The sequence below is a fragment of the Mustela lutreola genome, chromosome 8, assembly GCF_030435805.1.
Source record: "Mustela lutreola isolate mMusLut2 chromosome 8, mMusLut2.pri, whole genome shotgun sequence".
Classification (NCBI taxonomy): domain Eukaryota; kingdom Metazoa; phylum Chordata; class Mammalia; order Carnivora; family Mustelidae; genus Mustela; species Mustela lutreola.
Window position 1 is genome coordinate 22,718,844 of NC_081297.1, and position 23,167 is coordinate 22,742,010.

Consider the following 23,167-nt stretch of genomic DNA (forward strand, 5'->3'; position numbering starts at 1 on the left):
AGCCTCTGCTTTTGGCTCAGGTCATGATCTCAGGGTCCTGGGATCGAGCCCCTCATTGGCCTCTTTGCTCAGCAAGGGAGCCTGATTCCCCCTCTCACTCTCACTCTGCCTGCCTCTCTGCCTACTGTGATCTCTCTCTCTGTCAAATAAATAAAATCCTAAAAAAAAAAAAAAAAAAAAAAAAAGAATGTTCATTAAAGAAATTAAAAAATAATAACAAAACAAGGTTCATTACAATATAATTTGTGTTAACAGATGCCTTTAAATAGCACAATTGTTCAGGATGCCTGGGTGGCTCAGTCAGTTAAATGACTGCCTTTAGCTCAGATCATGATCCCAGGGTCCTGGGATCAAGTCCCACACTGGGCTCCCTGCTCAGAGGGTAGCCTGCTTTTGCCTCTGCCTGCTGCTCCCTCTGCTTGTGCTCTGTCCCCTACCCCCAGCCTGATAAATAAATAAATAAAATCTTTTAAAATAAATAAATAAAAAAGTTTGAAATGCTCTTCATAAAATAAATAAATAAAATAACTAGCATAACTGTCTACCAGTAGGAGACTGGTTCAATAAGTTAAGACGCATCTATATCATGGCACAATATGGAGACATTAACGATAATAAGGTATATACAGCTATATATATTAACAATTTCCAGCATATATTTTACATGTAAAAAATTTAAAAAGCAAGAGGCAAAACAGTGGATACTCTTCTGCTATCACCTGCATATATTTTTGTAAAGGATGCATATAGACGTTAGTATTTAGGCTATACTCTAGAACATATAAGTGGCTGCACATGAAGTAATCTGGAGAAGATAGTAAAACTCCCTCTGCTTGGGTTATATCCCAACAAAAAACTCTGAGGGGCAGGACCAGGCATCAGTGCTTAAAGCTCTGCACGTGGTTCTGTTGCCCACCAATGGTGGAGGACTCTATGTCAGGACCCCAAACAGTGATGGTGTCTGGGGAAGAAACCTGAGGGAGCCAGGGCCGGGGTTGGAGGAACTTAGTTTTCATTGTGGAACCTTCTGTAATGCTTGAAATTGTATTTTAAAAAATGTTTTTTTTAATGTATTTTTTAAAGATATGTTTATTTATTTTAGAAAGGGGTGGGGGAGGAGGGGCAGCAGGAGAGGGAGAGAGTTCTTCAGCAGACTCCTGTTGGGCACAGAGCCCAACATGGGGCTCCATCCCAGGACCCTGAGACCATGACCTGAGCCGAGTCCAATGCTTAACTGACTGAGATGCCCAGGAACCCCTGCATTTTTTTAAAAAACCATGATCATAAAATCTTTTTTTTTTTTTTTTAAGATTTTATTTATTTATTTGACAAAGATCAGAAGTAGGTAGACAGGCAGGCAGAGAAAGAGGAGGAAGCAGGCTCTCTGCTGAGCAGGGAGCCCAATGTGGGGCTTGATCCCAGGACCTTGGTATCATGACCCAAGCTGAAGCCAGAGGATTTAACCCACTGAGCCACCCAGGCGCCCCATGATCATAATATCTTAACAAGAGACATTTATAAACAAAATTCCTGTTATTGTCTATCAGGGATTTATAATAGCTTTCCCTTCTCCAATTCTTGTGGTAACTTTTTTCATAAAAATAGCCATGACTTCGAATTTTATTTTCAATGAAAGAAGAAGAGGTATACTTTATTTTTATGATGAAAACATACTGAAGTTGTTTTCAAAACGTGGCCACTGGCAAAGAAGTCAAACTCCCACCATTTGCAGATGACATAATACTGCATATGAAAACCCTAAAGACGCCATCAAGAAATTACTAGAATTGATATGTGAATTTGGTAAAGTTATGGATACAAAATCAATATAGAGAATTTTGTTGTATTTCTGTATCCTAGCTATGAAGTAGTCAAAAGAGAAATTAAGAAAAGAGTTCCCCTTACAATTACACCAAAAGTAATACCTAGGAATGAACTTAACCAAGGAGCTGAAAGACCTGTACCCTGAAAACTACAAACACTGATGAAAGAAATTGAAGATGACACAAACAAATTGAAAGATATTCCACAGTCATGGATTGGAAGAATAAATATTATTAGAATGTCCATATGACCCAACGCTACTATAGGTTTAATGCAATCCCTATCGAAATATCAACAGCATTTTTCACAGAGCTAGGACAAGTCATATTAGAATTCGTATAGAATCACAAAGGAGCCCGAACAGTCAAAGCAATCTTGAAGAAAAACAAAACTGGAGGTTTCAAGTTATATAACAAAGGTGTAGTAATAAAAACACTATGATATTGGCACATAAATAGACACATAGATCAGTGGGACAGAATAGAAAGCCCAGAAATAAATCCACAATTACATGGTCAATTAATCTTCAATAAAGGAGGCAAAAATATGCAAATGGGAAAGTCTCTTTAACAAATGGCATTGGGAAAACTGGACAGCATGCAAAAGAATGAAACTTTTTTACACCTTACACAAAACTAAACTGATAATGGATTAAAGACCTAAGTGGGAGACCTGAAACCATAAAAATGTTAGAAGAGAGTAATTTCAAGTGTTGGCATAGATGCAGAGTAAAAGGAACCCTCACGCACTCTTGCTGGGAAGGTAAACCGGTGCACCCACTTTTGAAAACAGTATGGAGGTTCCTCAAAAAATTAAATAGAATTATCATATGATCCAGTAATTCCACTACTGGGTATTCATTCACCCGCAGAATATGAAAACATTAATTTGAGAAGATAATATGCACCCTGATGTTTATCGCAGCCTATTTACGATAGCCAAGATATGGAAACAAACCAAGTACCTATCAATACATGAATGGATAAAGAAGATGAGATATAGATCTACAACGGAATATTACTCAGCTGTAAAAAAGAACGAAATCTTGCCATTGGCAACAACTTGGGTAGATCTACCAGGTAGAATGAAGTGAAATAAGTCAGACAAAAAGAAATACCACACGATTTCACTCATTTGTGGAATTTAAGGAACAAAACAAAGAAAAAGAGAGATAAACCAAAAAACAGACTCTTAACAGCAGAGAACCAACTGATGGTCACCAGAGGGGAGGACAGGAGAAATAAGTGATGGGACGAAGAGCACTCTTATCACGATGAGCACCAAGTAATGTACAGAATTGTTGAATCACTATATTGCACACATGAAATTAATATAACACTGAATGTTAACTATACTGGAATTAAAATTTAAAAAAGAAAAAAACAAAGATGTGACCACTGATGCTGACAATATGGTCCAGAGGCAGGAAGCTGAGCCTATGGATTTGGGGGGTGGGGGGGCACTCTCTGTACTGACTCCATGCGGACTACAAGACCCTAGTGGCCCTCATGCTTCTTTGGTCCTGTTAACTCTGCTTTTGGATGCACTTTCCTTTGTTTTTTCTCCCAAAATGTCTTTTTTAAATCCACAAAGTCAAAGATTACAAATCTGACAAAAATAACTAGCATTTAAAATGACGATCTGTCAGCTACTGACTATAGGAATCTCACTAGTCCCTTTTCTCTGCTTTGTTTCTCCATCTTCTCACCTTCCAGCACACCATGCAGGGATTGTGGATGTACTCATGGTTCTACCATCTGCACCAAGATCTCAGCTCCACGAAGGGATGGGTTTGTGTCACTTTCAGTCACTGTGGAGTCTCTAGGCCCTTGCAGAGGGCCTGGTACACAGCAGGCACTCAATAAATGTTTGTTGGCTACAAATCAAGCCGCTCTATTGTTTTGCTTCATGCAAATGTCATCACCCACCTCCTTCTACTGCACCCCTCCAAGGAGTCGGATCTCCCAGGGTCCGGGGACACCTGCCACAGCTTTCTGACTGGTCTTCCCGCTTCCGCCCACCTCCACGCATATGGGCAGACGAATCTTCTCAAACATGCACCAGATCACACCACTCCCCTGTTTAGAAGAGTTCCATTTCTTCCCATTCCACTTTAAAGTAAAATCCACTTCTTGCCTATAGACTTTGACATCGCCTGCATCTCCAAACATATCATGTATTACTTTTCCTTCACTACTTTCCAGGTACAAACCTTTGGGGGGGGGTCTTTTGGGTACAAACCGAACACTTTTTGCTTTAGAATTTCTACTTCTGTTTTTCCCAGTGCCCACAGCCCTCCTTTCTCTCTTGCTACAGCACACTATCGCCTCCCCAGCTTCTCTTCTTCGGAGATCCTCTCCGATTATGAAAAGACTCGTTGAGTCATTGCTTACTTTCTTTTATTTATTTATTTTTTTTTAAAGAGAGAGAGAAGTAGGTGGCAGGGGGAGAGGGAGAGAGAATCTTAAGCAGGCTCTACACCCAGCATGGAGCTCATGACTCTGAGATTAGGACCTGAGCCGAAATCAAGAGTCAGATGCTTAACCGGCTGAGCCAACCGGGCGCCCCTAATCTCTGTTTACTGTTTACTCATCTACCCCACTCCCCGAGTCTCCCAGGTAGAATACAAGCTCTGAAAATGCAGCTCTTAGATTTGGGAAAGTGGAGCCTATATACACTTGCCGCCCATGCCTTTTCCTCTAACCCAGAACTTTCTGCAGTAATATCTATATTTGTTCCATAGCTATATATGTAGTACATATATATATTTGTTTTATATCCAAGCTCTCCCATATGATAGCCTCTAGACAACATGTGGCTTGAAATATAGCTAGTGTGACTAAGGAACTCAATCTTCAATTTTTTTTTAAGATTTTATTTATCTATTTGAGAGAGAGACAGAGATAGCAACAGAATGCACGAGCTGGGGAGGAGAGAGAGAGAAGCAGGCTCCTCCCTGCTGAGCAGGGAGCCTGACGTGGGACTTGGTCCGAGGACCCTGGGATCATGACCTGAGCCCAAGGCAGACACTTTACAGACTGAGCCACCCAGCCACCCCTAATCTTAAAATTTTATGTAATTTTAACTAATTGACATCTCAATTGTCCTACATGGTGAGGTCTACCCTATTATACAGGGTAGCTCCAGATAGTCTGGGTACCAGAGACTTTGGAATTTACTGACCAAATGGCCATGAGCCTGGTAGGCCTGCCTGGGCTTCTTCCCAAGTTCCTACTTCTCAGGATACACTTCCCTACCAGTGTGCACATTTCCAGCATCCGGTGCTGCTCAGGGCAGCCACATGATGAGGTAGGTAGGCGGCGATGAGCAGGAGCTTGAATGTATGGGGTGGGCTTCCACTCAAAGCCCCTCAAGGACCTTGACAGATGTGAGGTCTGTATGTCAGCTCTCTCTCCACTGCCAGACTTCCCAGCAGTACTTCCAAAGATAACCGTAAATTCACACCGGCCTTCACAGTCTTAGAGGCATTAACTGTTCAGGCCTCCTTTGGTCCTCTTTGGCCTCAGACCCAGAAGAAGCAGGTCTACCACCATGGCGAGGACTCCATTTTGTTCATATCAGCATCTTCTGCTTCTAGCTGAGCACCTGGCACCCAGCCTGGTGTCTAGTAGTTGGCCGATAAGTATTTTTGGGTACGTGAATAAAGTATATGTCTATCATATCAAACTTGGGGGGATATCTGGTGTTAAAGGGAGTAAGGAGACAACTTCAGGAGCCTCACTGTTCTGTGGATTGTTGGGCAAAGAATATGACATCTATATTTCCTACTGGTGAGACTTCCAAGTGTGGGTAAAACAGGACCTACACCATCCCATCGTCTGAGAAACGCAGAGGAAGGACACCTAGCCAACTCCACAAGGAAGCTTCAGCACAGACAGAGATCAAGCTGTGGTAAATAGAGAGGAGAAACTGTGCCTGGGGTGATAGGCATTTGCAAAGCTTATCAGAAGAGACAACGCTCTGGAAAAGTCTAGAAATCCAGACAAGCCTAGAACACAAGAGATGTGGGGCCTGGTTTTTTTCTTCCCTCTTCTTTTTTTTTGGCCCTACCCAGGAGTTTTAGTCTACTTCAGTAAGTTGAAAAATAAAATAAAATCAGAGTCCCAATGTATAGCACTTGTAAGTACACTAATTTTCTTGGAATTAGGATCCTGTGGTAAAAAACACATGAAAACCTCACCGCCTAATGGGGATGTTCAACACCTTCCGAGTTAGCCTTTTGTGACATCCGTGAAGAACTAAGTAAAAGAATATTCCCATAGAGTCCAGGGAGATTCCTGGAATGGGTGGACCCCATCAGGCTAGGGCAGGATTTCAGAGCTCTGGGTGGACCACATCGTGAATGCACGTCATTAGGAACAGACATTTTTCAGGACCTATTTCTGTCCACGTGAACCACGTGTTTCATGAATGCAGGGCTGACTAATAGAATTCCTGCCCTCCACATTCCAACTTCTGTAAGCAATTAAATCACAGTAAAATGAGCCTTCTATTAGGTAGGAAAGATGGGGGCTCCTACCTGTTATTACTGACAACAGAACCAAAGGAGAGCAACCAGGAGTATAATTTCCCCAGCTGGCACTGTGTCTGAAGGCTTGGTCTCAGCATTAGGATTAACAACTCTGTTGATCTCGCTTCTTTCTACTTTCAGAAAACACTGCTGCTCACATTCTTCCTGGTGGCTCCTGGGGGTGCTTTACCAGCAAGGCAGCTCACCAGGAAAGGGAGGGCACCCTAAAACAGTTTTCCTTACACAGGGGAGAAACGTGCTAATTAACGTAAAATTGGGATCGGATGGAGAAAAGTTTACACATTTTCAAAAAAGTAGGATTCCCCCCAGTTAGGACAGTATGTATTTATTTTCCTGTTCACACTTTCTTTTCCAAAAAGTTAAGAAAATTCTGCTGCACCTTTCTCTAAAGATAACCTACAAAAATGAGTTCTCCTAATTAATAATTTCTCACTGGCTTTAGAAAGTATTTTAAAGTGGGACCATCCTCAAAATAGTTCCTTACTCCCATGCCAAGAGTGCACTTGGGTTCTCATAGTTAGACTGTAGTGCTCAAAAGTTTTCAACCAATCAGATCTTTTATTTTTATTTTTATTTTTTTTAAAGATTTTATTTATTTATTTGAGAGAGAGAGAGAGAGAGAGAATTCACAAGTAGGCAGAGAGCCAGGCAGAGAGAGAGAGGGGAAGCAGGCTCCCTGCTGGAGAGAGCCCAACACGGGGCTCGATCCCAGAACCCTGAGATCATGACCTGAGACTAAGGCAGACGTTTAACCCACTGAGCCACCCAGGCGCCCCAAGATCTTTTATTTTTTGATTAAGGCAAAAACAAAATGAAAATATTTCTTGGTGAGTCAGTCAACATTAAGAAAATATTTTGTCAAAGGAACTGTGAACACTGTTGTTCTTGAGATTAAAAAAATTTAACTTGATTGCACTAAAACTAAAATGTTTAATTCAAGATAATTAAACATTTTTTTAAAAGCACAGTTTCCTATGAACCTTTAAGATGTTATGTTGAGTGAAATAAGCAAATACTGAGGACAACTGAGGCCATAGGAGGACAAATACTGTAATCATTCCACTGAGTAGTCACACACATAGAGACAGAAAGAATGGTGGTTGCCAGAAGCCAGGTGGGGAGAGGAGACGGGGAATTAGTACTTAAAACATGCACTTAGGGGCAGCTGGGGGGCTCAATCGACTGGGCGCCTGACTCTTGATTTCATCTAAGGTCATGGTCTCGGGTCATGAGTTCGAGCCCTGCATGGAGCCCTGGGTTGGGCTCTGCACTGGTGTTTGGGGTCTGCTTGAGATTCTCGTGCTCCCGCTGCCCCTCTCCCTGCCCCACCCCACCCCACCACTCCCTCTCTCTCTCTCTTTCCAAAAAAACCAAAAAAGCCCCCCCAAAACCCATGTACTTAGGGCCGCAGAACTGTACACTTAATAACAGTGAAAATAGTAAATATTGTTATGTACATTTTGTCACAAAGAAAATTTTTTTTGACCCACATGGTTTCTGCTAGAGAAATCAGAGTAAGCATCCAAACGAAAATAAGTAAGTAAGTAAATAAATAAATAAATAAGAGAAAGAGAGAGAGAGAGAAGAGAGCAAGAAATTCTATTAGGCGAGGAAATATGTAACAAAGAGCTCCAGGAAAGCAAGGGCTGCTGGTTGCACTGGTCTCTCCTGCGCCCAAGCCCCGCGCCCTGAGTTGGACTGGGCAGCCACCCCACACATTTGCTCTAGGCAGCTGGGAAGTAAAGGGAGGAAAGGGAGGTGTTATTTTGCCAGTGATAGTGAGATACAGTTGACCTACCCACCTTACGCACTGTGTAAGTTTAAGCAGCACAGTGACCTGACTTACATATATTATAAAATAATTTCCCCACAGTTTGGTTAACATCCATCATCTCATATAGATACAAAAAAAAAAAAAAGTATTTTTTTTTTCTCCTTGAGATGACAACTGTCAAGATTTACTAGCTTGGGCACCTGGGTGGCTCAGTGGGTTAAGCCGCTGCCTTCGGCTCAGGTCATGATCTCAGGGTCCTGGGATCGAGTCCCGCATCGGGCTCTCTGCTCAGCAGGGAGCCTGCTTCCTCCTCTCTCTCTCTGCCTACTTGTAATCTCTCTCTGTCGAATAAATAAATAAAATCTTTAAAAAAAAAAAAAAAAGATTTACTTGCTTAACGACTTCCAAATATACCATTCGGCGGGGCTCTCTACGTTCCTGGTGTACATTGTTTCAAGGGGAGGTATTTTCCGTTTTTTGTTTTTGTTTTTGTTTTCAGTTGCAGTTCCCAATTCCAACCAGCCCCGAACTGTGAACGAGCTGATTCAGGAAGGCGTTTACTACCAAGTCACCATGGAGTCTAATAATTACAGTTCTGAATTATTAATTGATCTAAAGCGTGTGCCTTAAATACGTTTTGTAAAAGCAATCAAAGCTAGAGAAAGAGAGTCTGTATGTGCTATATAATTATAAAAATCAGGGAACTTCAGGTTGTGTCAGTGTTTTAGGTAACAAATAATTTCAGCACTAAAATATCCAATTAACACTCATTCAGAATTAAAATGTTGACATATCACCAAGCATGCTGTCGGTCGTAGAGTATAATGCACTGGGATTCAGATGGGACAAAGTGACACATTTGAGGATTTGTATTCAGAACCTTCCTCTAACTACTGGCTGGGTTTTCTCGGTTGCTGGTCCCAGCAGCCCCATATAAACTGTCAGACCATTCCTGTAAGGATAATACCTTCCGTAAGCAGCTGAAGCATGATGTTAGCAAAAAGACAATGACCCTTCAAAGCAGCCAGAAGAAAGGGTTCAAGGGATCTGTGTCTTTCATAATAATTATATTCAGTCAGTTCCCGGGTCTGGGAAGAAATCTGAATAAAATACCTGAATTAAAGAGCAGAGGTTAATGTTGGAGTTGGCCGAGTATAATTTTCAAAAGCCTCAAATAAAATAGCTTTCTACAAAGGGGCATCTATATAGTGCATTCTCAGATTTTCTACGAGGCTTGTGTAGAAAGCATTATACTTTTGCTGGTATAAAAATATGTCTAGGGCTCTATCCACACAGATGCTATCAGGGACCAGCCGACCACAGCTCTGGGACCAAAGTCAGCCTGTCATCTCTTTTTGTGTCTTGTGAGCTAATGGCTGCTCTCAGGTTACAACAACAGATCTCAGTGATGGAGACAGAGAATGTATGGCTTCAAAGCCAAAAATATTTACTATCTGGTTGTTACAGAAAAAAATTTGTCAACTTCTCTGTTATATGATTTGCCAGGCTTCACATTACAGAGCTTGTATAATACTGATACCTAATTAGTCTAATTATTCCATACTCTGATTCCTCTTTTTTATAACAGTAATTGAAGGGTTTGATTTTGGAGGCTACCTATGGGGCACAAGATGTTTGCTCTCCTGGGGTGCCTGATGGCTCGGTCAGTTAAATGCCCGCCTTTGTGTCAGGTCATGATCTCACAGTCCTGGGATCAAGCCCCACATTGGGCTCCATGCTCAGTGGGGAGCCTGCTTCTCCCTCTCCCTCTCCTCATGTGCAGATGCTCTCTCTCTCTCTCTCATATAGAAAAATAAAGTCTTTCTTTCTTTCTTTTTTTTAAAAAGATTATTTATTTATTTATTTGACATATCACAAGTAGGTGGAGAGGCAGGCAGAGAGAGAGGGAGGAAGCAGGCTCTTCTTTGAGCAGAGAGCCCGATGCGGTGCTTGATCCCAAGCCCCTGGAATCATGACCTGAGCCGAAGGCAGAGGCTTTAACCCACTGAGCCACCCCGGTGCCCCGATAAATAAAATCATTTTAAAAAAAAGATATTTCCTCTCCTTCTCTTAAGCTCTCTAACTGAAATAATTTATACTTAAGCTGGTATCTTAGTACAGTTGGTTTTTAAAATTGTGACAAGCTCGACTGGTGAGAAAAATCTTTTTCCCTTCCAAATCTATGTTCCCGGCATTACGAGGCTGCTTCGCGGTGGTTTCAGCATGTCGACAAACAAGGCAAACCAGACCATCTTTCCATCGTGGCCTGCGCAGGCATTGACCGTCCAGCCTTCCCATCTACTGATAGTTGTGCTCCGGCCGACAAACATTAAGTTCATTGCTCAGAGCATAGGCCCCTGGATATTCCCAGTAAGGGCTGAGGAGAACCGAATTTCTACTTGCTAGCTGTATTTTGTGGCAAATATCGCCTTCCTTTTCCCAGTTCCAACGTACTAGATTAGTTAGGGAAAATACATGAAAGGTCTTCATCGACTAAAAGCTGTTTTTTCTAGTTTAATTTTCCTCCAATGCATAACTCTGAAAACTCAATCCAAAGAGTAAATATTACTTCTCAGAGGATTTGCAAAATGATTAATTTAACAGTGGACTTCATCCCAATTAACACACGGAGGTTCCCTTTATCTTAATAAAGATGCATGTACCTCCCATCTTATGGCATTGATGCAGGATAGGGAGAGTGAAATCACAGGACAAAATAAAAGAGAACAGGATATGTCAAAGCACTTAGTTCACCCTCATCTTCAATTTCTAACACCAGAGAAAACAGGAATTGTTCCTTGGGCTATGCTTTAGCCCAGCCTTTTGCTTTTCCTAAAAAGACCCTTTCTTTAGGGGGCAGTGTAACAAATATCAAACCTGACACTTCCTAGTGACCCTGGCCAAGTTACAGAACATCGCAAAGGCTGAATCAATCTAACCAAAGAGACAAAGAATCTTTACTCAGAAAACTATAGAATATTCATGAAAGAAAATAAGGAAGACACAAAGATGAAAAAATGTTCCGTGCTCATGGATTGGAAGAATAAATATTACAAAAATGTCTATGCTTCCTGGAGCAATCTACACATTTAATGCAATCCCTATCAAAATACCATCAACTTTTTTCAAAGAAATGGAACAAATAATCCTAAAATTTGTATGGAACCAGAAAAGACCCCGAATAGCCAGAGGAATGTTGGAAAAGAAAACCAAAGCTGGTGAGATCAAAATTCCGTACTTCAAGCTCTATTACAAAGCTGTCATCATCAAGACAGTATGGTACTGGCACAGAAACAGACACATAGATCAATGGAACAGAATAGAGAAGCCAGAAATGGACCCTCAACTCTATGGTCAACTAATCTTTGACAAAGCAGGAAAGAATGTCCAGTGGAAAAAAGATAATCTCTTCAATAAATGGTGTTGGGGAAATTGGACAGCCACATGCAGAAAAATGAGACTGGACCATTTCCTCACACCACACACAAAAACAGACTCAAAACGGATGACAGACTTCAATGTGAGACAGGAATCCATCAAAATCCTTGATTAGAACACAGGCAGCAACCTCTTCGACCTCAGCTGCAGGAACTTCTTCCTAGAATCATTGTCAAAGGCCAGGGAAGCAAGGGCCAAAATGAACTACTGGGACTTCATCAAGATCAAAAGTTTTGCACAGCAAAGGAAACAGTTAACAAAACCAAGAAAACTGACAGAATGGGAGAAGATATTTGCAAATGACAGATCAGATGAAGGGCTAGTATTCAAAATCTATAAAGAACAAATCAAAGAACAAATTATCCAGTCAAGAAATGAGCTGAAGACATGAATTTCTGCCTATTTCTGTAAAGAAGACATCCAAATGGTCAACATACACATGAAGAAGTGCTCAACATCCCTCGGCATCAGGGAAAAACAAATCAAAACCACGGTGAGATACCACTTCACACCAGTCAGAATGGCTAAAATTAACAAGTCAGGAAATGACAGGTGTTGGTGAGGATGCAGAGAAAGGGGAACCCTCCTGCACTGTTGGTGGGAATGCAAGCTGGTGCAACCACTCTGAAAAACGGCATGAAGGTTCCTCAAAAAGTTGAAAGCTTTGAGCTATCCTACAACCAAGCAATTTGCACTACTGGTTAGTTACCCTAAAGATACAAATGAAGTGATCCAAAGGGGCATGTGCACCCGAATGTTTATAGCAGCAATGTCCACAATAGTCAAACTATGGAAAGAGCCTAGATGTCCATCAACAGATGAATGGATAAAGAAGATGTGGTTAAGTGTGTGTGTATACACACACACACACACACACACACACACACACACACATGATAGAATACTACACAGCTATCAAAAACTGCAATTTTCCATTTGCAATGACATGGATGGAACTAGAGGGTATTGTGCTAAGCAAAATAAGTCAATCAAAGAACGAAAATTATCATATGATCTCACTGATATGAGGAATTTGAGAAGTAAGAAAGGATCATAAGGGGAGGGAGGGGAAATGAATCAAGATGAAACCAGAGAGAGAGACAAACCCTAAGAGACTCTTAATCTCAGGAAACAAACTGAGGGTTCCTGGGGGGTTAGGAGGAGGGATGGGGAGGCTGGGTGATGGACACTGGGGGAGCATATGTGCTACGGTGAGTGCTGTGAACTGTAATAAGACTGATGATTCACAGACCTGTGCACTTGAAACAAATAACACATTATACATTAATTAAAAAAAAAGAACATCGCAAAGGCTAAGTTTATCTGGAAAATGGGAGGGAGGCAGCTCCTGGTGCATAAAGCTGTTGCGATGTAAGTAATCCTCGCCAAGCACAGAGCTGGTGTGAAGTACTCGGGATAGGGCCATTTACTTTGACTTTGTGGTTCTGTGGTTGCACAGGATACAAAAGGCTAAGTAAACCATTTAGGACACCAAGCACTTTACAAAGAAAACCTACCTCAGTGACAAAGGAGGTCAACGAATTATTCAGTAACTCCTGAACTCTAACTAGTTTTAAGTTGCCTCTGTTTCATTCTGAAGGCAGCTGTCCGCCTTTACTGTAAACCCAAGGAGACACTTCCTTTCTTAGTTAGGTCAGGATTAGTCCCTCAAGGCAATCGTGGGATTCCATTCCCCATCCAGCCAGTTCTACCTGGCTCCTCTCCAGGCACTGACTTGCCCCTAAGCCCCTGTCTACCTTCCTGGAAGTCTGAAGGGACACCTCACCTCACTTATCTCTTGTCGTGCTCGGTCTGGTGACCTCAGCAATCCTTCCAACCTTGGAGACATCACTCTATGTCGTAAATCTTTATAGTGGCATTTTCCTCTGGCACTCTTTATTCTTAGTCACTATCTCATCCTGATATGCCCGTAATTATTTATTTTTCTCCAAATCAAGGCAGGCGCTACAACACAAATCAGCGTAGAGAAGGAAGCTGATACATTCTTACCATCATTTCTGTTCCCTACACAAGTCTTCAAGATTTTCTCTCATATTTTGTTCTTTGCCAGTAAACCTTAACTGTAGTTTGGAAATGTGATCCTCTCCAGGCTGCACATCAGCACCCGTGCAAGAGTGTCCCAATGACACGTGGGCTTCTGGAGATAGCTACTGGATAAACACTTTCCCAAAAGCAAATCCCATACCGATTGGGTTGACAATTCTAACACCTTATTCCTTAAATAAATGAAACAAAAAATGAAATGAAATGAAATGAAATAAATGAAACAAAAACACTGTGCCAAAAAATCTGAAGGAACATACAGGTTAGCCCCAAGGCTCAAGAAAGCAAAGAGAGAAACCAGGAGGCTGACATTATGAGAGGAGCCGCACAGGACAAGGAAGGGCTTGGGTTCTGCAGCTGGCTTAGCCAGCGCTGAAATTCTGGTTCTACCGCTTGGCTGTGTGCTCTTAGGCACATTTTAAAAATATTTTACAACTTCCTGAATCCCTGGGCACCTGGGTTGCTTAGCGTCTGCCTTCAGCTCAGGTGAGGATCCCGGGGTCCTGGGATCCAGCCCTGGAGTCAGGCTCCCTGCTCACCGGGGATTCTGCTCCTCCCTTTCCCTATGCATAATCCCCCCCCCCCCCCAGGCTCTCTTTCACTCTCTCTCAAATAAATAAATAAAATCTTTTTTTTTTTTTAAGATTTTATTTATTTATTTGGCAGAGAGAGAGATCACAAGTAGGCAGAGAGGCAGGCAGAGAGAGAGAGAGAGAGAGAGAGAGGAGGAAGCAGGCTCCCTGCTGAGCAGAGAGCCCCACGCAGGGCTCGAACCCAGGACCCTGAGATCACGACCCGAGCTGAAGGCAGCGGCTTAACCCACTGAGCCACCCAGGCGCCCCTCTTTTTTAAAAATTACAAAAAAAAAAAACCCAAACCTTCCTGAATCACAGTTTCCTTATCTGTAAACTGTGGGTGGTAAGACAATTATTTTGAATGATTATTATGTATAAATCATTTGATCTAGTGCCCGGCATAAATATCCAATAAATAACAGCTGTTACCCTCGTCCTTGTCCACCTGTCAGCCTTGCACAGCCGGCGGCTATCCCTTCAGGAAGGCTGTGCCGCTTTGTTGGGGAGAAAGAGAAATCGGAATTAAGATACAAAAGTAGGAGCAGACACAAATCCACCTGGGTTTAGGGCAGGAGGAAGCACAGTAAGGGTTCCGTAAACCTTGCTGAATGATGAACAAACAAGGATCCCCACAGACCATGAGGACCTTCACCGAGAAGGTTCTTTATGATCCCTCCACGGTGCAGGGCAAAGTGAGGCTGGCTGCTCACTGAAGAGAAGTGATTTTGCTTCCTAGCAAAGTTTTCTTCTTCTTCTTCTTTCCCCCCAAACCACGGCATCTACGGAGCTTCCTGTACTACCAACAGTGAAAATCTCCAGAAAGAGGGGCACATGTGTGTGCACAAGAGCCACATGCTGAGCTGATGTTCCGATGACTGTGGCCTTGGGAAGAGGCATTCGGCAGCTCCCTCCCAACTGCCCCTGACCTCCAAGAAAGTAACAGAAGAGAGGGAACGTGGCCTCGTTGGTGAGCTCGTCCATGCAGGAACTGTAACAAGCCGGAGGCACCAAGCGGCTCTGGGCTTCTGATCAGAAAGCTGCACAAACCAAATCAGAACTGGTATAGTTTTCACTGGGCAAAATTCCTTTTTGGGTCATCGTGACATGGGCTGAACAAAAGCCCAAGTCCTCAGTCCCTAAGTGATCTCCCTTGATCTCCATCCCGGAAGTGCTCTTTCCCGGATGTCAATACAAAGGCAACACCCTTAACGTGTCAGGTGGGCCTTTGACCACCCAAGCCTCTGAAGATGGAGTTACTGCGATCACAGTGGCTGGTACAGACCAGCTGTCGTGTACAAACTACTCTTCCAGGTGACTTACACATAGATTAACTGAACCCTCCCAACCATCCCTAAGCCAAGTCCTACCACCCTCCCTGTTTTCCAGATGAGCTGAGAGTGCTGGTGACATGGCACAGCTACGAAGCGACAGAGCCTGGGGCTGAACTTTGGCCACGTGGCTCCCGAGTCGATAGCAACCAGCATGCTGTAAACCCGAGGTGTAAACCCAAGCGCAACTGCGAGGGGGTGAGCAACCATAATTCCCAGCGGCACAGGGGTGGCAGAGGAGGAGAAGTCGGTCCTACTCTGGAGAAGCCACCGAAACTTTCAAAACCTTTGCTTTCCGTATCTACACAATGGGGATAATAATATCAGGTGACACACCCAGCGTGAGGATTCAACTTCCATACTGAGGATCGTCCCTTCTTGTGGCTTCCAGTGCCTTCAGAAGCAACAGGGACCAGATTCATCAGAAAGTTTCACCCTCTCCCACTTCGTGCAAGGAAGTGAGAAAAGTCCATCAAGTTCGAAGTTCTGGGATCCCAACAGAAAACAATGGACAAAAGCCATCAATCAACATTCACTGAAGACCAATAACCAATATTTATACAACTCCTACTATTCCAAGTACATGAAATATATTAACTGATTTGGTTTTCACACTGACCTTACAAAGTGACTTGAGATTTAAAAAAAAAAAAACAAGGGGCACCTGGGTGGCTCAGTGGGTTAAAGCCTCTGCCTTTGGCTCAGGTCATGATCCCAGGGTGCTGGGATGGAGCCCTGCATTGAGCTCTCTGCTCAGCAGGGAGCCTGCTTCCTCCTCCCTCTCTGCCTGCCTCTCTGCCTACTTGTGATCTCTGTCAAATAAATAAATAAATGAATAAATAAATAAATAAATATTTTTTAAAAATCAATAAAAAACAAGATACAGAGTTTAATAACTCACCCAAAGACACAAAACTAAGGAAGGAACAACTATGGCTAAAAAAAAAATATGAAGAAATATTTAACCTCATCATAATAAAAAATACGCAGATGTTTAAAAATGAGATATTTTTGCCTATCAAATTATTTTAACACTATTTTTATTTTTTTATTTTTATTTTTAAAAATGAGATATAATTGACATATAACATTATATTAGTTTGAGGTGTATAAAACCTCAATATATAGATGTTTGATATATAGATGCACTTCAATATATAGATGGTTTGATACATAGATGAACTTCATGTTATCAAATGGTCACCACAATAAGTCTAGTTCATGTACGTTGCTATACATAGTTATAATTTTTTTTCTTGTGATGAGAACTTTTAAGATCCAGTCTTTTAAGAAACTTCCAAATATACAATATAGTATTGTGAATTATAGTCACCATGCTGTACATTACATCCCTGGGACTAATTCATCATATAACTGGAGGTTGGTACCTTTTGACTAACTGCACCCATTTCGCCCACCTTCCACATGCCAAGCGCAGTTATAGAGCATTTGTCTTTCTCTGACGGACTCATTTCAGTCAGCATACTGTCCTCAAGGGCTACCTGTGTTGTTGCGAATGGTAGGACTTCCCTTCCATGGCTGGATAATATTCCACCCCGTCAAATTAATCATTTGAAAAATGATAGCCAATACTGCAGGGAAATGAACTCATACAATGTTGGTAGATGTCTCACTTAAGGCAACGTTTCTGAAAAGCAATTTGGAAAGGCATGCTACTCTCTTAAAAAGTATATATTCAGGAATTCTCTTTTCCAGAATCTATGTGAAGGAAATAAAGATGCCAAGAAATACGTACGAGAATGTTCCCATGGGCTGAAACACACACATGTCGTCTGTATGTGTGTATGCGTGTATACACATGTGCTTGTATGTATAAAACAATGTAAATATCCGACAGGGGGAGAATGGCTCAATTACAGGAAGTACTTTGAAAATTATATTCTGTAAGCATGGACTCCTTTTTTAGTGTTGAAAGAACGATGGGAATTTTAAATAACGATGTGCTTTTCTTTTTAACCAGATGACAGGTCCCCCCACCACTTGGATTAGCTTCCTGACGAAGCACCATTAAGATGAAAACTTGTGACTAATAGTTTGAGCTCACCCCAGGTTCATTCTTTTTAAAACATAGAATTTGCTGAAAAGGAAATTCTGGCTATCCTCCCAACATATCCTTCCCTGTTTTGCAACCAGGAGGGCAAAACCACACTTTCTGCCTCTCTCTGTAGCTCCCAACTAGGAGCTACAGAGAGAGGCAGAATTTTGGAGACATTGTAAAGCATCTGGGGGCCTCCGTGCACTAGTGGCAGAGGAGAAAGGGGAATTGGTGCCTGACTGACTCAGTGGGTTAAGCCTCTGTCTTTGGCTCAGGTCCTGGTCTCGGGGTCCTGGGATCGAGCCCCAAATCAGGGTCTCAGCTCAGCGGGGAGCCTGCTTCTCCCTCTCTCTCTGTCTGCCTCTCTGCCTACTTGTGATCTCTGTCTGTGTCAAATAAATAAATAAAATCTTAAAGAAAAAAAAAAAGTAAGTGCAGCAAGAAGCTGCAGCAGTTCTCTCAGGTCTGCAGTGCAAGGATTCCTTCAGGGTTTAAAGAGGCTGGGTCACTGCTTCTCACCTTAATCCCAAAGATGTAACATGTGACCAAAAAGCCAGTCACTGGGCTCCGACCCTCTTTTCTTGAACACCAGCGGTCATCATTTGAGACTTCGCAAAGCCCTTTTAAATGTGGAAGAAAGACAGAGTCTGCTATAGTCTGTGCGTCTCCTTTGAAATCAGGCACAACCTTCTGTAATATGAGTCAACAACAATCCTCTTGGGGATCTACTATGTGTGTAAACACTTTGCTCACGTTACGTCACTTCATCTTCACTACAGAGGGGCGCAGGGGGAACCAAACCACAGACAGAACAGTATGCCTCAAGTCGCTCACTGCCAACACACGGCAAAGTTGTGTTTCTGCCTGTGGTCTGACCTCTAAGTGGATGCCCCTTCCCTCTCTATGAATCGCAAATCATTAACTTCTCTGAAATTAAAAAGTTAGAGGCTCACTCATCTCATCGAACCATCCAGTCTGCGTAAGAACACCTGTGAGACCAGCTCTGCTAAATGATGATGAACACAGGATCCGCTTGGAGAGCTCACTAAAACGAGGACTGCTGCTGTACGTGTGAAGTGGGGCCAGAGATTCTGCATCCCTACCAAGCTCTGAGGTGAAGCTGGAACTGCTGGTTCATGGAGCAAAATTCTGGCTAAAAGGAGTCCAGTAGAAGCTACCATAGGACTATTTAAATTTAATTACATATTCAATTCTTACGTTGCCTCATTTCAGGTGCTCAACAGCCACATGTGGCTACCATATTGGACGCCACAGATACAGACTATTTCAATCATCAGAAAAAGTTCTTCTGTCTAGGGCATGCCGAAAGCAAGATAGCTACTTCTAAGGGTGGGGAGTTGGCGGCCCATTTCCTAGTGAACTCACTTATTAACTTCTAAACTGAAAAGACACATACCTCCTCCCTTCTTACAACTCTCACTACTGGCCCCATTCCAAACTCTTAACAAGACACGACAAGGAAATATACCTCCTTAAAGATGGAAGTCCTCTCAAATGTAGCATGTTTTTACATGTTTCTTATTAAAAGTAAGACCACCTCAATGACGATTCTTAACTTCCCAAAAAATTAAAATTTGGATATGGGTGTATTAGAAATACCAAATTTAGGCTACTGTTACCTATACTATAGCAAAGTAAAGGATATTTCAAATAGTCAATAATAATGACAAAACTACAAAAAATATTAGTAACACAAATAGAACATTCGACTCACAGGAAGAAAAACAGAAAAAGGACTTTGGAGCTAAAAGAAATGGAAAATTATTTTTTTATATGCACGTAACTGTTCTTTATGATACCAGTAAAATTAAGCAGATCTGGCTAGTTATAAAACCTAGAAGAATTACTAAAGTCAGTTTTCTTAAATAGCTATACAGACCTCTTCTTATAAAAAACATACAAATCTAAGGACTCAATGAATATTTTAGTCTAGTTTTCAAACTTTTTCTTTTTTCTTTTCTTTTCTTTCTTTCTTTTTTGTTTTGTTTTGTTTTGTTTTGTTTGGAGGGGGTGGAAAGGCAGCCAGAGAGGGGGAGAGAGATTCTTACCATGTCCAGCACAGACCCTGGCACGGGCTCAATCCCACGACCCTGAGATAGTGACCTGAAGCCAAAATCAAGAGTCAGACGCTTAACCAACTGAGCCAGCCAGGTGTCCCCCAGATTAAAAAAAAAAAAAAATTTAATACTTAAATCCAGAAAAGTTTCCAAATTTGGTCTCGATAAGCAAAATGGCCTAAATTAATAAACTGACTAAATTAATAGCATGCTTCAAATCCTTTAAGTTCCTGTTGTCACACTTAGGGCAGCATTTTTAAAAAAGTATATATATATAGTGACTCATACTGTAACTGTTTAACATGATTGCAGACTTTAAATATTTTTTTCTTCATTATAGAACATATGGTTCCTTAAATTATGCAAAAAATGATAGAAATTATTCATGAAAAAATTGGCTTCTGTGCATAACCATACCCAACAGGTGTGTATTTTAAACACACGGGGGCTAATTAATGAATGTTTGTATTCCTGAAATACTCGTTGGGGTGTATTCTAAGAAATAATTTCTGTGTTCTCTTACACTCTTTATTAAAAAGTAACGAGAACCTGGAACTCATTTTCAGGAGTGCTTTCCTAAAATGCTAACATCATTCCTCAAAATACTTTTTCTTCTTTGACAGCTTATGCTTGGGTGCAACCCTGAAATCGTTTGAAAATTCTGCATGAGCCACAAGCAGGGCAGACCGGAACAAGGGACAGGAAGGCTTACACGTTGCATGAGTTTCCGCGCTATTCACTTCGTAGGAGTTTTAAGGGAATTATTCTGAAAACTTAGAATTTTGCAACTTTAAATCTTGAGGAACATCTGAAGGGGGCCTATCCTGCTCATTAAATAATTTTTGCTCATCTTGACAGTGACCTGAGAGCATAGATCAAAAGACAAAAGAAGGTCTTAAAAAACACTGACCAAAATAGAAAAAAACCATTTTGAAATGGATGGCAAAAACCTTCAGCTCTCATTCTGGAATTGTATCTGTCATCGTGATCTTAGGCCAATGGTTGGAATAAAGGAATCAGATTAAATAGAAGACTGTGTGATTTCAACTTGCTATGTTTAAAGTAGAAACTTCAGTTGCTTTTCGGGAAATTTCTTTTCTTCTGGCTGCATGACAAGAAGTGAAATCATCTCATTCTGGGATGCCTACACACACCTAAAAAGGGAATTTGGTTTTTAGTGGAATATGACCAGAAAACTGAAATTCACTATTTAATGCAAGTTTATTTCTTAACAGTTAAGCTGTGGTATTATTTACTGAACACAGAGTTGATAAATCTTTCTAAAATCAGATCAAATTATCATCACAGTTCATCAAGTTATGAAGGAATCAGAAATGTAATTATTGAACTTGGCTCAAATTCAGTATTTCAAAGGAACATATGGTTTAAAATACCTTTTGACGCTTTCAAAACTGTGTCTATAATTCTTAACGTTTAACTTCATTTTTTATTTGGCTATGAGAAACACTAACTGTTCATAATGCACAATGTATGGATTAATGTGAATTTTTACATATTTTACGGGTTGAGAACAATGTGGTACTCTCTATATATAGTCTTAATTTAAATATTTTTTAATGTTTAAGGAATGCATTTAGTGTTTAAGGTTAAGAGTGACATTTTACTAATGGTTTACTATTTACAAATGATCCGAAGAGTATTTTATGACAATAAAAATTCTCAATTCGATTACTTTGAATTTTACTTAACAGATATGATTTCATTGGTAAGTCAAGGATTTTTCGTTAAAGAATCTTAATCGCTGTCATTACACTATAGGGATTTTTTAAAACACATTTTCATAGATGTAACCATTTCAAATCCAAGTTCAAGTACAAAAATAATCTCAAATACAACAAATAATAAAATTACAAAACATGTTTGATTTCAAATTTTGTTCTGAACTGTTTCCGCATTTGTCCTAGTCCTTCAGAAATGAGCGATTTGTTTGAGATTTCTGTGATGCCAGGCACTTGAGAGGAAAGTTTAAAAACAGACTTGGAAATGGTTAAAAAAAAAACTGATTAAAAATGCTAGACGTCAATGACTTTAAAAAGACTTTCTTACCGCTTCAGAATGCTCACTGCCATCATCGTACATGTTTCTTCTCCGCCTGGAACTAGAGTCTCAGCGCGGCCATCAACAAGTCCTTTTGCAGGAAGCTAAAGTGCGTTATCCTAGTGATTCTGTTTCCACAGCTGGGATATAGTGCTATTAGTTTCCCACGCTTGGCAATGCTCTTAAAATAGTCTCTCAGACACCGAAAGACAAAAAATGACTATTTGCAAGCACTTCAGGAAATGATGGTCTGGCAGACTGAGTGAAAATTCCACAACTGAACAAAATCGGTTTTTGATGTAGTATATTAATTGATTACTAAAAGCAAAACAGAACCAAGAAAATATTGGGTCAGGGAACAGTCATTCACTCTTTTGGTAAGTACTCTTATCACCTGACCCACACCTACACACAGAAAGCTCCTCGTTCTCAATGGAGGGCTAGCAAACATTATAGGAACTCAGGTGGACAGGGAAAAAACATACCGCTCATAATTCCTTTCCATTTATTGAAAGAAGTAGAAAGATTTTCTAGGAATTTAAAGGGAATTTGAGTATGAGTTTGTATAAAATTAAAAGACTGACTAACTTACTGGATATGATATTTTAGCCAAATCAGCTCACATATCCTATCATTATAATTTCAATAAGATACATGTATACATGTCTCTCTTGGTCTGCGTTTGTTTCAAACTGTGAATAATTCGTGTGGGCAGGTACACAAAGAAACCCATGAATGATTAATACTACACTGGTCCTTAAATGAAAAATAATCTGTCTCTTTTGTTAACTTTCAGGTGGCATATAAAAGAATGTCACATTGTTCTGTTTCAACATTATGACTCAAAGAAAATATTTCAACAAAATGCTTCATTTTCCCACAGTCTTTTAAAAAATGATAACAAAAATCTTGCCAAACATCCTTGTAGTACAAGGACAGGATTTCTGCCAAGGAAGCCGTGATGTTTAATTAGAAATAATTTAACCAAATACTGGACAGGCTTAATTGGTTGTACAGATCAAAATACAGTAATGTAGCAAAAAAAGCTCAACCTTGAGTGGTGTTTGGGAGGAAAAAACAAAACAAAACCAAACAAGCACAAATGCAAACCATGTTCAAGCATCCAACTCACCTCATACTTGTAAATAACTGGTCATCAAAGAGTTTGTGAAATGAAGGAAGATGGAGATTTATGAAGATACCTTGCAAAGCAGCTGGACCTCTCCTATTCTGATGAGAATCTCAAGGCCAGAGAGGTTAAATAATTTACCCAAAGTCAATCAGCTAGATTGCCTGCTGGGAACAAACTAACCCTTAGATAATGTCCTCAGCTAAACTCCAGGACGGGACACACAATACAGCAGAGAGCAAAAGTACAAAGAAACAAGAGTGGGCTGAGTTCCGGAAACAGTCTTAACTA

General features: G+C 40.9%; 1 protein-coding gene across 8 annotated transcripts in view; it reads right to left on the reverse strand.

The window, feature by feature from the left end:
• CACNB2 (calcium voltage-gated channel auxiliary subunit beta 2) overlaps positions 1-23,167 on the reverse strand; it is a 380,480-nt gene that overhangs the window by 135,389 nt on the left and 221,924 nt on the right. For 2 of the 8 annotated variants that reach the window (XM_059184005.1, XM_059184004.1), the window contains exon 3: positions 19,681-19,735. The exons of the other annotated variants lie outside the window; for them this stretch is intronic. In XM_059184005.1, the coding sequence (XP_059039988.1) occupies positions 19,681-19,735 (55 nt within the window). The remainder of the gene's footprint in view (positions 1-19,680; positions 19,736-23,167) is intronic. 8 annotated transcript variants of the gene reach the window in all.